Source organism: Fusarium vanettenii, assembly GCF_000151355.1.
Source record: "Fusarium vanettenii 77-13-4 chromosome 5 genomic scaffold NECHAsca_12_chr5_2_0, whole genome shotgun sequence".
Taxonomy (NCBI): domain Eukaryota; kingdom Fungi; phylum Ascomycota; class Sordariomycetes; order Hypocreales; family Nectriaceae; genus Fusarium; species Fusarium vanettenii.
The window spans coordinates 575,683-592,563 of NW_003315872.1; the positions used below are offsets into that span (position 1 = coordinate 575,683).

Genomic DNA, 16,881 nt, shown 5'->3' on the forward strand with positions numbered 1-16,881 from the left:
TCGCGTCTTGGGGCTGGCTATCGGGCACCGGCAGTAGGCTGTGGACACTGCGAGCGCCTCACAGCAACCAGCTGGACCAAGCGAGCAATGAGAACACAAACCTCCGATTGCAGTGGATAGCTAGGCAGGGTCTTGCATGCCACCTGGGCACAGACGGCGTTTGCACCACCCACAAACGATTGAGAGCATCCATGATGCAACCCACGGCTCGGTTCCACCACGCAGGGGTTTGTGCCTAGGAGACGTATCCGCAGTCCAGGATTCAGGAGCACAGGGTCGAGCTGGGGTGAGGATGAGAGACCATCTCTCCACGATGTTCGCTCCTGGTACCAGGTATGCACGATTGCATTATTGACACCAATTCCAGAGGGACGCAGAAACTGACTGACTTTGGTGTAAGCAGGGAGACTCTCCAGACCCCTCGCTTTGACAGCTCACAAGACAGCAACCCGGATACTGGATTTGACATCCATGCATAGATAGAATCCAAAAATGGAACCGAGTGTCCTGAACGAGGATCAAACCGGGAACAATAAACATGGCAACTAGAAACCGCTTCGTCGCACGTTGGAGGAGACACTATGCTCGTGCACCAAACTACACCGTGCGATCGTCGAGTCTGTTTACATTATCCACGTCTCCGTCATCAGCCAGGGTCTCGCTTCAGTCACAAATACTCCGATGGCATTCGGCGCATATTGATTGTTCTCGAATGCGGCTACACACAAAAACCTCCGTCCAGGGTCTGGAAATTGCCGTCTCGAGGCCCCGGATTGTTGTCGTACCGTAATTGGGATGGGATGCTATGTTTGTCACTACTCAAATCACTCAGGGGCACTCGATTCAAGGCCAAGCTAAAGAGAAAAAAGGAAGCACACGACGGGCTTTGGTGACAGCTCCACTATCCCCGTCGATGGGCCTAGTACCATCAATTCAAACCCCCAGTTTGGGGAATTAGGGTATCGCGGCAGCTGGACGGGCTCAGTCGGCCAATCACCTTTGGCTCTTCACGTCACTACCAGGGCCTCGATGTGGAGCTTTCCCGCGGCCTCGATTTCCATCTCGGTCCCAGTCCCCAAACCGTCATGTTGCCGGCATAGTGTTCGACCAGTGGTTGCAGCCCCGGCTCCAATGCCGATCAACATTCAAAACGGGGCCGATTCGGCGTCGGACTCGGAAGACCTGGCATCGACATTTGTAGCTCCGTATTGTTTGGCGCCACCAGCGTGGTCGCCGTTTACAAAGCCTGGTGCTGCAGACTCTGCCTCGAGGTGGGCGTGAGACTGGCTAAGCCAAAACCTTCGAGCCTCGTGGCAGTTGGTTCATCGGTCTCGAACTGTCTCGCGTACAACCTTGGCTGCGTTTCACACAGGAGGTTATCCAAGACCTCTTCACCTCGCTCGGCGCGGCTGTTTTCCTCTCCACTGGTCGGTGTTTGCTAGCGCCTTCAGATCCTGGCTGCGAGAAAAAGAAACGACGGGGCCAGATTAGGCCCACGAACTGGGATCTCCTTGTCTCGTCACAGCCTGCTCACAGGTCAGAGGCTGGAGGCCTTGCTGATGTCTCCACCACTTACCAATTCAGCTTCATCCTCCTGGTGCAGACTAAGATGATCATCACTCCAAGAGAACCAGTGGGTTGTTTGCTCCCCTGCGACACCGGACAGTTTGGAAATGTCTGACAGAGAATGTACGGAGCATGTTTCTCTAAAGGAGGGGGTTATTCTTCAACTGATCGCCCAGCAATGCGAAGGTGAGACAGGGCGGCTGACTGCGTCTTGGTTCTCTGGACAGGCCAGCTGCTGCAAGCTCTTGCTGCATCAGTGATGCAATTGAATCCACAACAGCACAACGACATTGTCTGGAGCAACTGCTTCCTGTGTTCCGATTCATGGGCCAAGGCCTGCACGTCTTGCCGGATCGAACCTGGCCGGCTGCCTGTGAACCCGGTCGTGCTGGCTGGGTTCGTAATGCCTGGGTTTCGATGTCGGTTATTTTACTTGCCAGGGGGTTGAGATGATGATCTTGGGACTGGATTACTGATCGCCTGCTCCATTCACAGGATTCCTTTACCCAGTGTTTTATCAAACTTGATAACTCAGTGACGGCGATTTTGTGCCGATTTGTGCACACCATCTTCCTATTCCTCTCCCGCTTGTCACGTCTCATTATCGCCATAAAGATCCGTCTGCAGGAACGAGCCGTCACCGGGAAACTAAAAGACGGCTATGGACATTAAACCCGCAGTGTGGACTGGGAAGCACCCAGTTGACAATTCAGTTGACAGGGGACAGGCCTCGGGATGGGTCGATCCAGACCCGATGATTTGGGCGGACAGTAACATCTCGCAGAAACCCCCATCCGATAGGCGAGCTGAGATGACAGCGTAGCATTGAGACAACAAAGGAAAATGAATGCTACGTCAAACAAACCTTATTGAAAGAAAGCAGGACGACGATGGTCATGTCCATTCCCTCAGCTCCCGATAGCTGTTTGCCTCAAACTCGTGATGCGAGGCACAGCCGCACGGAGAATTGCAGCAACTACGGTTTGATTGCTGTGTGACGATGCGGAGGATCTAGATGGCTGAGCTGAGTCCAACCTGTGGCAGGCATTCGGCTGCTTGCATTAGTTGTACAACTCCAGCCACGCAGCCGTACTGTATCAATACTGAGAGCTCAATTTACCGGCATTCGTTTCACGGAGGGCATACGAAGCCCAACTCCATCGCGAGCAATCTCAACTCACAGGGCAAGCAATCTTACCCTCGGCCCCATTCTAATGACAGATTTTGACAGTGCCGGCGGGCAGTCCTAATCCTGGCAACCTCAAGTCTCAGGGCGACACATCAGCAAAAAAGCAATTTCAAGCAAAAGCAAAGCCTCTGCAAGCCGCCTTCTTTACTCCGCACTGGGCATCAAACCAAACGCAGAGAACGCTGAAGGATGTGATGTGGCCCGTCTTGTTGGCGATCACCGATGTTGTCACTTGTGATAGCCCCCACGCTCCAATCAATGGTCTCGCTCCAATCGACGGTCTAGGGCTGAGCATCTGGGGACAGTGTTGCTTTCTTTTTTCTGTTGGCCGGGTCTTCAAGATTAGCTTCCGAAGAATCACGGCCTGACGCGGGACGGGATCATGAAAAGCACTTTGAGGGGGCAACAGTCTTTTCCTGGTGGAGATCGACGTCGACATGTCTTGGATGATTGGGCCCCAGAGCGTGAAAACGGCGACCGCGTGGGAGAAACGATGTAGAGAAAAGAGGAAGCATGGCCAACGGCGCAATGATTCAGTTGTTGGCCGCGCTCCCGTCGGTCTGGAAGAGACGGCGTTTTCAGGGGAACCGAGACATGTTTCATGGCTGTGTGCTCCCGCGGTACGATTTGAGACAACGGTGGTGATACGATGCGAGGAGATGGGTTTTTTTCGGCGCAGAGTTGCGCAGGCAGGCTCGAGCTGAAGCTGTGTGATACATGAACAGGCGTCCATGAGCGAGGTGTTCAGGGGTGGGAGGAACTACGAGCCACGAAAAGGGAGAACGATGCAGTGTCGGGTTGCCATGACGGCCGCATGACTTTTTTTGGTTATTTTGTTGGGGGGGGATCTAGTCATCCATGAGCTCTGCCAGCTCAGCTTCCTCCTCTGCAGTCAGCATGCCGTCGCCTTTCTGCTCCTCCTTTTGAGGCTCGGCGGCCTTTTGGATCTTGACAACAACTTCGTCAAGCTCGGGCTTGGCGAGAGGCCAGGTACGAACAGTGCCGTCGATTCCAACACTGCAGACTTTACGAGGAGTTCCCTCCGAGTCCTGCAGCATGACCAAGTCGGTAATCTCTTCATAATGCCCGACCAGTGCACAGTACAGCTTGCCAGATGAGCGATCCCAGATCTTGACATCCTCATCACGGCCGGCTGTGATGACCCACTGGTCTGTCACAAGGACGGCACGCACGTAATCTCCGTGTGTGAAGGAGTCGTCGGCGACAAAGTTCCTGGAACGGGCAAGGCATTTTGCTGTTCCATCAGCGCTGGCAGTCCATAGGTCGGCATCTTCGTTGGCCTCGTCATAAACAAGCCGGTAAACACTGGTCTCGTGCTCTTGAATAGTGAGTCTCTCGGCACCAGGACGATCGGGAAAGGATTCGGGTAGCTGTTCGTAGCTGTCCAGGGTGATCTTCCAGCGCCGGATGTTGGGGTCGCTGCTCGCACTGGCAAATACGGCTGACCCCTGGCTGCTGAGAACAGGGTCAATAGCAAGATGCTGGACGGCGAGCATTGTCGTCGTGGGGTCTTGCAGGGTGTGCAGCCGTCGGCCTGTGTCGACGTCCCAGACGAGGATCTTCTTGTCGGCACCTCCGCTGATGAGGAGATGTTTGCCTCCGACGGTGACACAAGCTACAGCCTTGACAAAGTCGGTATGTCCGCTGAACTTGCGACCAGGCTTCGAGGTCTCGATGTCCCAGGACCAGATATCCTTGTCCCATGAGCCAGCAAACACAGTCTTGCCACCCTGGCCTCCTGTTGCGAGACAGGTTACAGGGGCTTTGGGGCCACGGTATGTGGTTTTCGTCTCGGAGTTCTAGGCGCGTTAGCTAGAGATCATTTCGGTGATGTTTGCTCCCAGACTATGTACCTCAAGGTTGATGCGGCGGACAAAGCCAGCAGACTCAGCGATGAAGACTGAAGTTAGAGGAGAGGTAGGGTCTGGAACGGCAGCAAGGATCTTGGACTTCATAGAAATAGGGTCGCCATTCTTGTTCCCCGACTTGGCAGCCTTTCGCTGACGCTGGGCGTGTGAGGCACTGTGTGTTGGATGAGCCTGGGATCGTTCAGGTTCAAGGTGGTGGCGTACCTACTCTGTCTCGAAGAAGTGATCGGGGTCTGCGGATTGCATTTTTGTGGACCTTGAGTTTCCCCTTGAGATATACGATGGTCTGCTATGAGTTGAATGAATGTTTTGCTCCTTGGATGTATCTCACGATATATACTGGATCTTGACTTGGGCGGTGATGATTTCGAGGTCTTAGTAACCGCAAGTTAACTTTTTGTGGAGCCTCTCTCTCTAGGCTTCTCGCTGCTTCCCCTGTAACGAGCAACGAATCGCGGGGTCCTTCCGCGACTTTAATTGCGACGCGCTCAGACGCGTCTCCCCAAGAAATGTTAGAAGTGTCCCACACCAACCATTGTCACCCCTTGACTTGAGCTTCGACTTCCATGCTCCTCAGATCGTGATCATCGAAAAACATCACGACGACGACGATGGATTCAACAATCGCCCCCAAACCTCGGCCGAGACCCGCCCATACTCAGGGAATCACTCGATGCGCGTATACTCCTGACGGTAGTCGTCTCGTCACCGTCGGCTCCAACAATACCATCCGCCTCTACAAGACAGGCTCGGATGGAGAACCCGTCAACGTCGATGATTGTCCGGAACAGAACCTGGCTGTCGCCGTTGGCGATACTTTCTTCGTCGTCGGTTCAGAAGATGGTACTGTCAGTCTGTACTCGCTCGACACGGGCTCCTATGAGCGCTTCCTCGTCCGCACTTCGATGCCCATCCGCGACGTCGCCTTGACTCCTGACCATCAATGGTGCGCCGTTGCGAGCGACGAGTTGACCGTCAAGATTGTAAACACAAAGGACATTACTCAGGTCAAGCACCTACGCGAGCATGGTCGGGCTGTGCGACACGTTAGCTTCGACCCTCACGGACGGTTGATTGCACTGTCGGGCACGGATGGCATCGTCTACGTCTACTCCCTTACGGCCGAGGAACCTGAGCTCATTCGAAAGGTGGATGGTATCATTGCTTCGCTGGATGGGGATGGCGAGGCTTCTACACAAGTCGCCTGGCATCCGGATGGTCGGGCGTTTGCCGTGCCAACCCCAGTGAAGGATATTCAGATCATCTCCAAGAACGACTGGGAGAAACAACGAACATTCGCCAATGGACATTTGGCTGATATCACAGCGCTCGCATGGTCGCCCAATGGCTCTATGCTGGCGTCGGCGAGCAAGGATGGAAAGCTGTTGATCTGGGAGACCAAGACGCAGGGTGTGATTGCACGATATGATTACTCCAATGTCATTGACCTTGCGTGGCATCCGACCAAGAACCTCATCTCGTTTACGACGACGGATGGCGAGGTGTATATCTACCCCGACTTCCTGACAGACCAGTTTTCACCTCTCCTCAAGCTGGACACACAACCTGCACCCTTCATCCACGACCCCCTGGCCGAGATCTCTGCAAACCGACGCCCTCCTCCTCCCAATGGTCACAAGCACCAGGGGCTCCCTTCACGACCTCGAAGAGACTCTCTAGGGAGCCTGGACTCATTCCTCGATGGCCCAGATGGATACGATGATGACTTTGTGGTCGACGACGATGGTGCTGGATACACTGCGGGAGTCGGTCACAAGCGAGGCCGAGACGACGACGAAGCCTTCGGGCTCTCAAATAAGCGCCGACATATGTTGGAGCCTCAATACCACGAGGCTTTCCAGCCAGGCGCAACTCCATGGCGAGGCAACCGCAAGTATCTCTGCCTCAACCTCATCGGCTTTGTCTGGACAGTCGACCAAGACTCACACCACACCGTCACGGTTGAGTTCTACGACCACGAATTCCATCGAGACTTTCACTTTACCGACACATTCCTCTATGACAAGGCGTGTCTTACTGAACATGGCACCCTCTTCTCCTGTCCACCCAAGGATGACGCCCCTGCGACCATCTTCTACCGTCCCCACGAGACATGGACTCAGCGATCCGACTGGCGCACCGAATTGCCCCAGGGTGAAGCCGTGACAGCAATGTCCTTGAGCGAGTCCTTCATCACAGTCACCACAAGCGCCAACTATGTGCGCGTCTTTACCCTCTTCGGTATGCCATACCGTGTATACCGGCCCAAGAGCACGCCCATGGTGACGTGTGCCAGCTGGAGAGACTATGTCTTGACCATGGGCAACGGTCCCATGGGTGCAGATGGAAACACTCGACTCTTGTACACAATCGAGAACGTCAAGCGGGACGAAATCTGCCAGAACGAAGATACAGTGGCTCTACCTGAGGGTGCTACACTCAAGAGTGTCTTCTTTTCGGACAGTGGTGTAAGTTCTTTCGTTCATATCTGTTGTTTTAGGAAGACAACTAACTAGTTACCAGGATCCTTGTATCTATGATTCAACTGGAACTCTCCTCACACTGCTACACTGGAGACAGCCCTCAAGAGCGTGCTGGGTTCCTCTCCTCGACACCAAGCTCCTCGCTCGGCTGGCATCTGGCCGCAAGAACGAGACGTATTTCCCTATTGCTGTGGCAGACAACAAGTTCCATTGCATCATCCTCAAGGGCGGCGACCAATACCCATACTTCCCCCGTCCCCTCCTGTCCGAGTTTGACTTTTCCATCCCCATTGCTTCAGCACCCAAACCCTCCAAGCGTCAGACCCGCGAGGGTGATGAGGACCTCACGATGGGTGATGACGACGCGGAGAAGAACAAGGATGGTGAAGATGATGACGACTCGTCAGAGACTCGTAAGCTTGAGCAGCAGTTCATGCTCCATGGTGTCCAAGCTGCTCAGCTTCGTGACCTCGTGGAATCCACATCTGGCAGCCACACGCAACGCTCGCAACTCTCGCGGCTTGAGCTCGAGATTGACAAGACGCTGCTACAGCTCCTGGCAGTTGAGTGCCGCGAGGGCGAGGATAGGGGTATGCGTGCCCTTGAAATGGTCCAGCTGATGCGTGACCGCACAGGCCGTATGGTGGAGGCTGCTGGCAAGGTCGCCGAGCGGTATGGAAGGACCATCCTGGGCGAGAAGATTAGGGAGTTTGGTGAGAAGAGGGTTGGTGGGTTTGACGATGACGATTTCTAGGGGTTCGAATTCATGGACATAGGATAATATGTTATAGAATAGGAGGAGTGTGGTGTCCTCGACCATTTGTATGATGATTATACGGAAGTAATGAATATCTGGAGGTATATAAACTCCCTGGCCTACAGTCATGCTCACGGTGTCTTTTCAATACTCCGTGTCCCCCTTGAGCATCGGTGTACTCTGCATTACAGGTAGGTATGAGTCTTCGACTACAGGCAGCAGAATGCTTAAAAAGGGGCCACTGGGTTAGCATTGGGTCATGATGCTACGATGTGTTGACAATGTGTTCTTTATTATAGTTGAGGCCCAGCCCTTGGTGGGTTAACTGAGCCAGAAGATCGTACTTTGCTTATTTCAGCTGATGACCTTGTTATCGATATCCTTTGCAACTTCGTGGTTTGTTTCCATATGACGGTACTTTACTTCGTAGCGGAGGTGACATCTATGCGGTGAGGGTTGTCACCATACCCATTTTCAGAACTGGGCGTTGTGTTCGGTATCATGATATTATTCCCTTGCCGGTGTAATTCGACTCAATGTCCACGCCACTACTACTCTTCTCGCGCAGCGTTTTCGTTCTATACGGCAGACGTGCAAGTCGTAGCAGGGGTGGCCTTGGTCAGTTCAGTTCAGTTACTGACATCGCCAATATCAATAGTAGACAGTCCATAGTAGAATACAGCCCACATCATTGTCGTTCAGTCGGCAACCATACCCGCGGTAAGAGGAATTAATTCGTAGATAGCTCGGTCAATGTCGGATCTTCACTTCAAGCCACACAACAGATATACCGACAGGTCATGTCAGATCATACTTCAGGGTAGCTAGCCTGATGATGAGATCTGATGTTGAGAAACACCCCCGGTCTTGTTGAACCTGCAGTACTGGTGCGCTTAAGCTCCGATCATCGTAGTATTCTGGTGTCGTTGGTCGTCGTCATGAAGCTGAAGGCCATCCCAGGGTTTCTGACTCGTATGTTGTCGTGTGGCTGGCTACCAATTCTCATCATCACCGAATGCACCCCGAGTTCAGCAACCTGCAGAAGAAGCAAGTAACTCGCTTGGACACTTGCCCAGAAATAGACCCCGGCATTTACTTCTAAGTAGCGAGAAGCATGCCTGATGTATACAAATTTGCCACTCGGCCCCGGCTCTTGACTTGTTGAACCCCCAACCTCACCGTAGCCATCAAAGTATCAACCGCATGTCCACCAACCAAGACGATTCTTTCAGCCCGGCCGGCCGGCACCAACGCACACAACAACGATGTGGTTGCTCGACACCGCTTCTTTGAACATCAGCCACCAAAAAAAGAAGCCGAGATCGGGTGCGTGTGTTCAACCCCCAGGATCGGTCCCCTTAGTCCATCAACACCACGTTGCTTGGCGGAGTGGCCGCCATGTGTTTACCACGAGGCCGTTACAGTTCAACGTCCCTGACCCGTACCCACGATGTGCAACTGACGAATGCCACGCTCGGACAACTGCCGTTGACACAACCGTCACCCAGAAAGTTGTGTATACGTACACGAAAGTCTTGTCCAAGTATGGCTGAAGGCAGGGATCAAATTCAAATCCTTGTACCCAAAAGTGACAACAATCGGCCGGGCCGACAGGGGTGAAGAACAAGATAAGAAGAAGAAAAAAAAAAGGGATTTGGCACTTGTCAAACCCTTCCCACCCCCAACCAATTTATAGAGTAACATCGTTCGCGTGGGAGAGTCCAAATATGATTTCAGGGCCCCCGGAGAGATCAACACTGTCCTCGGACATTACAGCGGATACCAAGGTCGAAAATAAAATAAAAAACTACCGAAGACTCAAAAAGATACAGGCTAATTTGCCCAGAAAGGTAGCACATCTTTTTTGGTCATGGTCATGGGCGCGAAAGCCGAATATCCGGCCGTCAAAATGTGAGATAACAAAAGCCGTCGGCCGAAGGCGTGCGGTGCGTGCTAACTACAGTCCCGACGGCGAGGGCCCAAGATCGGAGGACGAGCCAAATCGGTCGCAAGCTCTATTCCGCAACTTAACGCGGTGTGGCTCAGGTACCTGGGCCGTGGCACGATCCATGTGCCGCAACCAAGTACCGCCCCGGGACAACCGATAGCAGGTAACTCGAGGGTTCTCGAACGCTTCGACGGGCTGTTCTAGACAACCACAGAGCCTGTTAGCGCTCACGCACCACCAGCTGTCACGCATGCTCCTTTCCCTTTCCCACGAGGCCGTGCCATGGCCTCGGAATTGGGCTTGGGAGGCCATCTCATGCATCCCTGTTTCAGGCCCTCACCCTTTCATGATGGCCTGGCCGAATCATCATGAGGCCGCACAGGCGTACACCGGTTTCGAGTAGGACGCCGTTGTGCGTATCATCTCGGAAACCGGCCACTAGAAGAGGCCAAAGAAGACAACAAAGAAGCAATATATCCTCCTGCGTAGCGCGTTAAGCGTTGTCTTGAGTTGAGACCAAGCCAAGGGGAAACCGATGCGCTAGTCGAAACCCGACACGTTGGGATCTCGCATCGCATCGAGACGCGGGACGATCTGATGTGGCGGTGCAAGCTTGGGGAAAAAGTATCTTCTCCTTCTCGTCCACTTGCTTTTTGGCCTCGAGGCGAGGGATGCAATCAGCAGGGGGCATCAGGGCTGAAACATGGGTTGTCGTGTGAGATCAACAATTCAGGAGTGACTGAGCACGTCTTGAGTAACTTGGGTATCACATGCCTTGTTCCATGCAGGAACAACCTGTCCAACAAACCAGTACACGATATGACGAGCTGTACAACTTAAAACGGTGCCTGGATGGTAGGTCTCGACTCATGTCTCTCAGCTGGCCGTCTAGGCTGTATCAAGGGAGGGTTTGCGAGCGAGAGAACGAGTCGAGTTGCAGTTCAGCTTGCATCATAGTTTAGCCTGAGCTGAGAAAATCAGTACTGCTTGACCTCACCGAAACGTCTCTGCTTCTTGGCTGAACCAATGGAGAAACTGAAAAGGGACACCCATAGGGCTCAATATTGAGTTCAGTCGTCAGTCAGACCAGAAATCCCAAAGGAGCAATTCTCCTGCTTACCGCGTTCCTCTGCCTCTGCCCAAGGGGCATGTAACCCAGTGTAGTTTGAGAGCAACGTCGGCCCGAGGCCTTGGCACCCTCTTCTGTCTGTTGGTCCCTTCCTAGTCGCTGTTGGTTGAAAGTTTGTGGCGGCTGGCGTCAAATCTTAACTGGGAAAAATCCTCGTTGTAGCGAATGATTTGCCAGCCACATTGACCTGGGGTTCGGAGATGGGGCATCTCCAGGTGTCATGGAGTGTCGTGTCGTGGTGCCTGGCTTGGCTTGGCCGTCCGTCCATCGAGGCCTTTGCCAAGGGCTTGCAGTTGCAGTCGGGGATTCAACACGTGTTGCTTTTTTGCTTTGCTCGGGAGTGTTGATCGGGTTGCTGATTTCGTGTGTGTTGGGCCACGATACTACTTCATGTATATGCATCAAGGACAGGGGCCGTTGCTGAACCCAACTCTGAGGCCAATCCACGAATCCAACAACGTGGTTCGGGAGCATCTCAACTTTACCTCCCTAGTCTAGGCCGGGGAGGCGCTCTGGTTGGCTGGCTGCGGAAATGCATCTCATTCCCAATTGACACAACTCCCATGTCCGCGGAGCCGGGCACGCCTTCAGAAGACATGGATGCATTGTACTCCGTAGAGATGGGTGACTAGAGTAGAATGGTGATCCGGTCCTCTTTCTCGTACCGATAACACGTCAGCTTTGAGCGATAGGAGAGCTGAGCTGAGCTGTGAAGATCCATGGCACTACGTACGTCAATAAACCCCCTAAGAGAAGGGCCGAGGAATGACATCGTAGCTTAGGAGGAGCCGGTGCTGGTCCATCATGGACGCTTTCGACCGGTTCATGAGATCTTCCACACAATTGCCGGCTGCGGTTAACGTCCCGTCTGTCCGCCTGCCCGTCAAGGCTGAGCCGTCGTCATGATGGAGTTGCCGTCTCTGGTCTCCCTCGCTGACGCTGGAGCTAACCGTGCACATGGAGAACCGGGCACCTGGGGCCGCTGGGTACTGTAAACCCGTGGGTCTGCGGCGGGTTTACCTTTGAAACCTTGCTGCGACCTGAGTTGATTGTAACCTTTAGGTTAGAACGAGTTATCATAATGGCTCCTCTGGTGTCAGCCCCGTCATATAGCTTCTCATGCTGGTCGACAACATTACCATGTGTTGGTTGGGGAAAGCGATGCTGGGTTGGCACGGAGGAGGACCCGTCGACGACACCCGTCCTTGGTGGGTATCCGGTGGAACGCGGGCGTCTTGACATGACACCAGGCTCCGTCCTGTTGAACCATCAAAGCCTCGATCGTTCCTATTCAAGTAAAGAAGTAGATCAAGCCCGAACTCCTCGGAGATGTGATACTGAAAAAATTGAGATTCCCTTCTGACCAAAGCCCTTGAAACACGGAGACTCATGTAATCTCCATCTCAAAGGACAATGACAGATAGTCAAACTCACCAGTGCAAGCCCGGCGTCGACAAATTCTCAGAAGCAAAACAAGCCCGTCGTGTGGACCAACAGTTGGCACCAAGGACATTTGAGGCCCCCCTCCAAGGATGTTCAGGTTAAAGCCGTCCAGAGCTAGGGTCCCACGCTGTGGCGAACGGTAGGTCTCTGAAGCCGTTGACATGTGTGTCGTCGCAAGTTGAGGGTGCTTTGATGCTCTTGGGGTTCCCGCTTGGATCCCCTCCCCTGCCTCAGGTTCATCTCTTAGCATTAGCCTCAACTAGGGGAAGCTGCCGGAGCTGCAGCCACAGGGTCAGTCGTCACGGCGAGCGGGACGCCATTGACAAGGAGGGAAAAATGAGATCCACGACCACCGTCAAAGTGGCTGGCGGATCGCCATGACCACGGCAAGCCACCTGCAGGCCGAATTCTGACTCTTGGGACCGGCATTTGAGTCTTTGTTGGCGCGATATCCACTTGGTCGTTCTTGTGTTGCTGCGAATACGACGTAAGTGGATTGGGGGCACGAGACAGCTTGGACTGGCCGACTCTTGGACGCAGAGTGCTCCGTAGTCAACCTCTGTGGGACAGCAAAACCCGGGGTCTGGTTGTGTTGTTGACAGCTTCAGAAACAAAGCCAGGTTCGATGAAACGATTGACTCGGTTGAGATTAGTTAGAGGAACTTTAGGTGGAAGGTACGACGGGAAGAGCACGGGACACGGGACACGGGACACGGAGCGCGAGCCGGAGCACGGGCAGGAGCGAGCACGGGGCACGGAGCAGTCCTGCGTCGTGGACTTTTTGGGGGCACAGGCGTACCTGCCCAGCTAGGAAAGCACTGACTGCTCCGTAGGGCAGGTACGCTGAGATCAGAGTGCGTCTTGCGTCTTCCTGGTCCTTCCCCTCACCTGCCCTTCCTCGGGGCCGAAGAAAACTGGAAGGAGCGGAAAAGTGAGGCTGTCCCCGTGATCGTCGCTCAGGAGAGCTGTGTCCCTGCGTCAAATCGCTGCACACCTTAATTGTGAGGGTCGCTCAACATGCACAACGTTGAGCGGCACGAACCCCTTTCATTTGCTCAAAAAATCATCCAGACAAACCCTCTCGCTGCGATTTGCGGAAAGGACCCGGCTAGCACCACCAGCTCGACAAGGGTCGGGAGCCAGGGTCACTGGACAAGGATCATCGGTCGCCCAGCCCAGGGTTTTCGGGGGGTGTGGAGGTCGATTCAGATCCATCCGCCCATCCGCGCAGGTGCTAAAGCACCATCTTGTCGATTCACCATCTCGCGATCCTTGAGCCCCAGGCTTTTATTGCCAGGCGAGTACTGTAGGTAATTATCTATCCCAGGTGCTGCAACCTCATGTTGCAACAGCGGGCGGAGCCTTGACAAGGCCGCGGCCGGGAGCTGGAGGGTCCGAGCCAAGGCTTACACTCTTACTTTTGGGTTGCGGTCTGGTGTACACAATCTTTTATGCTTGTGGTATGTTGTTCGTTGGCTGTCTACCTATCATTTGCAGACTTTGATGTGTCGTGATGTTCTGTGCTGATTCTAGCGCCTAGGTACCGTCATGTCATCCCTGACAACCATGATGAAGAGATCACCATCAGCGGATATCCTTTTCCGCAACAGTGATTCGCCCTAGGACCCGATAAATATGCAGCGACGTTGGACGTTCTTTCGACACTTGCTACAACAGGGAAATTTTATCAATTTCTGGTGAGACTACCGTACCGGACCCCAGCCACGCCTAGGACATTTCTACAATGGATGACCACCACGCCCACCACACCTGAGCACAAAGTGGTCTAGGCCACCATTGCCCGGAGGTGTCTTCTTGATCCTTCCATGGGACCCCCTCGGGAGACATCGAGGCTGGACGCCACGCATTGCAGTTTTGCCTCCCGGCGGCTCCAGAAGGCCGACGGGCCACACAGTGAAAGCATGCAGCGTAGCGTGATGCACTACACTACCAAGGAGGAATGCCGAGCCTTCTGGTGTTTTTCCGTGGAAAGAGTTTTTCTTTTCCACTTCTCGAGCGTCGTCTCGGACGGGATGCCTTTCCAGATCTGACCTAGGACGCCACCAGATTCGAGGTACTGAACTGTAACGATGGATGCTATGCTCTCTCGGCACGGAGCCGGGCGTGTGTATGCGTTCCACAAGTCATGTCGGCTGTGCCATGGATGTACTGTGCTTGCTGTAAGGGCGACGACGATGAGCCCCTATAGCCCGGGCACTGGAATTCCATTCCAACCATCGAGCCATGATGGAATCATGCCACTGACTGAGGCTTCGATCCAGAAGCAATGCCCCGCAGTATTGTCTTGGAGAGAAAGTGGCTACTGGCTACCGACCAACCGACCGACGAGTCTGTCAGGTCGGACTTTGGATGTGTGTCTGTGTCTGCAGAGGAAGTTCGATGAAGCCGTGCATCTCTGGGCGTGGGATGGCGTGCGGGCGTGTGCCAGTGAGCAAGGGCGTGGGCGTGGACCTAAGGCGTGGAGGGCATCTCTAATGTGGGTTGTGGATGGGATGCGGGTGCTAGAGGGCTGTCGGTGCTTTGCTTGCTTGCTTTCTTGCTTGCTTGCTGCTTGCTTGGATGCTTCCATGGATGGACGCTTGCTGGCCCGGAGGCTTGCAAAATAGTGGGTGTGGGTGGACTCTCGACTTGGAACTGGAGGCTCCTCGATTGGATCCCATGCTCCCATCTCCCCCATCTCCATGCCCCCATCCCCAACCCTGATCCTGTCGATATCGCCTTTGGTCGCCTTTTTGTTTCCGTGCAGCTCCAGGCGAGGAGAAAAGTCCTGCTTTTTCATGGCTCTGACCAACAAGCGGTCTTGATTTTCCTTCTCCTCCCCTTCTCTTCTCTTCCATTACCCCTCTACTCTACCTAATCGAACAAGTCATTCTCCGTTTTTGACTCTGTTCACCCTATCCCGTCGATTGTATTTCCAGTCTCTTGGGTCTCGAGACGTCTCTGTCTGCTGGGAGCCGGCCGGTGTCTCTCTTCCCCTCCCCCAAGTTCTTCTGGGCCGCTTCTGTCCGCCACAAACTGCTCGACATTCCCGACGACTGTCTCATCGTCTACGCTCCGTTACCGTCATTGGATTGCACACTGTCTGGCTGTTTGGTGCAAGTCTCACTCTTCCCTCTTAATTCTCAGCCCTCTTTTACCGCCACTCGCCAATCTTCACCGGCTCTCGAAAAGCTGGTTCCCCGCCTGTTCCCGTCTTTTCCAGCGAACCTTTACCTGACCACCAGCGATCCTTCCACTCAACTGCAAGGGCTTCTTTCTCTCCCGTGCAGTGTCTTCAAGTTCACACCCCGAAAAGCCAAAAGCCTCTTTTCCAAGCCTCGTTGGACCTCGACCGGCTTCACCGAGCTTGTCACTAGAACAGAACTGCCACGGCCTGTCTCTCCGTTCCTTGTTCCTCGCTGTTTCCGTCATTGTCGCCGCCATCGCTCTCTCTGGCGTTCTTCGCTTGCGACGCCGAGAATCGCATTGCACTGTACCGTGGTCTTTCGGACGAGTCCTCTGGTCCGAACCATCGTGTGCCGCTAAGACCAAGTCAGCGACAATCTCGCCTCCTCTCCCCGCCTTCTAGAAGGACGACAGCCCTGAAGGCCCCTATGCGCGGCTGATCACAGCACCACCCGAGCCAGGGTGCCCGCCTAACCTAACCTTAGCGACCGACCTGACCTCCCTGAGCTTGTGCTTGTGCTCGCTCAAGTTGCTTGCTTGCTTGCTTGCCCGCCCGCCGGCGCCAGTGGAGTGCTCCAGTCCAGCTTGTGCCAGCCCGCTCGCGCCAGCGCCAGCCAAGCTCTGAACGAGGTACTCCGTCTGTCGACTGCGAATCGCGCCCGCCGTCTTTCTACCTGCCTCTCTCTCTCCGTCATCCTATCCTCCCGCAACGGCCAGCTCCCTCCTCTCCTGTCGCTTCACCCCCCCTCGCGACAGCTGCGCCTGCGCAATCCCTCCCTCCACGTCGCCGGCAATCGTTTGTCCGGCTTCGAGACGATACATCATCATCCCACCTGCGTCTGCGCCCAGGGAATGAGGTAAGTGTCCATCATACAGTACGCGCCCATCCATCCATCTATCGATCGCATCTTTCCTCCTCCACCTTTTTCCAACCGGCTCCGATCCCGACTCCGCTCTCCCACCCAACGTCGCCGTCGTCCGTCGCCTGTCAACCCGGCGTCCCTTCGGGTCTGGTCCACCGTCTTGCATCTGCGTGCGATTCTGTCTGCCGGCCTTTCTCTCCCTATCCCGTGTCGCCGTCGTCGTCTCAAAGTTTAGCCGCTGCACGCCCGCTTCCCACACCCCCATCGGCTTCGAGCCCACCCTCCTACATCTACTACGTCCTTCATCTTCCCCGTTTCCTCCCGCCCTCCCCGTCCGTCTCTCTTACACCATCCGTTCGCTTCCTCGACGTCGCCGCCGCTGGCCTTGTCTCGTCGTCGTCGCTCCTCCAACTGGCACATCCCATCGA

General features: G+C 54.5%; 2 protein-coding genes across 2 annotated transcripts; one reads left to right on the forward strand and one right to left on the reverse strand.

Annotated features, from left to right (window-relative positions):
• Window positions 1-3,603: 3,603 nt before the first annotated feature.
• NECHADRAFT_93296 (uncharacterized protein) lies at window positions 3,604-4,890 on the reverse strand (the record flags this gene model as incomplete). The annotated part of the gene is made up of 3 exons (XM_003048112.1): window positions 3,604-4,575; window positions 4,630-4,798; window positions 4,853-4,890. The coding sequence occupies 3 exons, from the start codon at window positions 4,888-4,890 to the stop codon at window positions 3,604-3,606; spliced, it is 1,179 nt and encodes a 392-aa protein (XP_003048158.1).
• Window positions 4,891-5,255: 365 nt separating this feature from the next.
• NECHADRAFT_40224 (uncharacterized protein) lies at window positions 5,256-7,881 on the forward strand (the record flags this gene model as incomplete). Its single annotated transcript, XM_003047931.1, has 2 exons — window positions 5,256-7,112; window positions 7,168-7,881. The coding sequence occupies 2 exons, from the start codon at window positions 5,256-5,258 to the stop codon at window positions 7,879-7,881; spliced, it is 2,571 nt and encodes an 856-aa protein (XP_003047977.1).
• Between the last annotated feature and the right edge of the window lie 9,000 nt (window positions 7,882-16,881).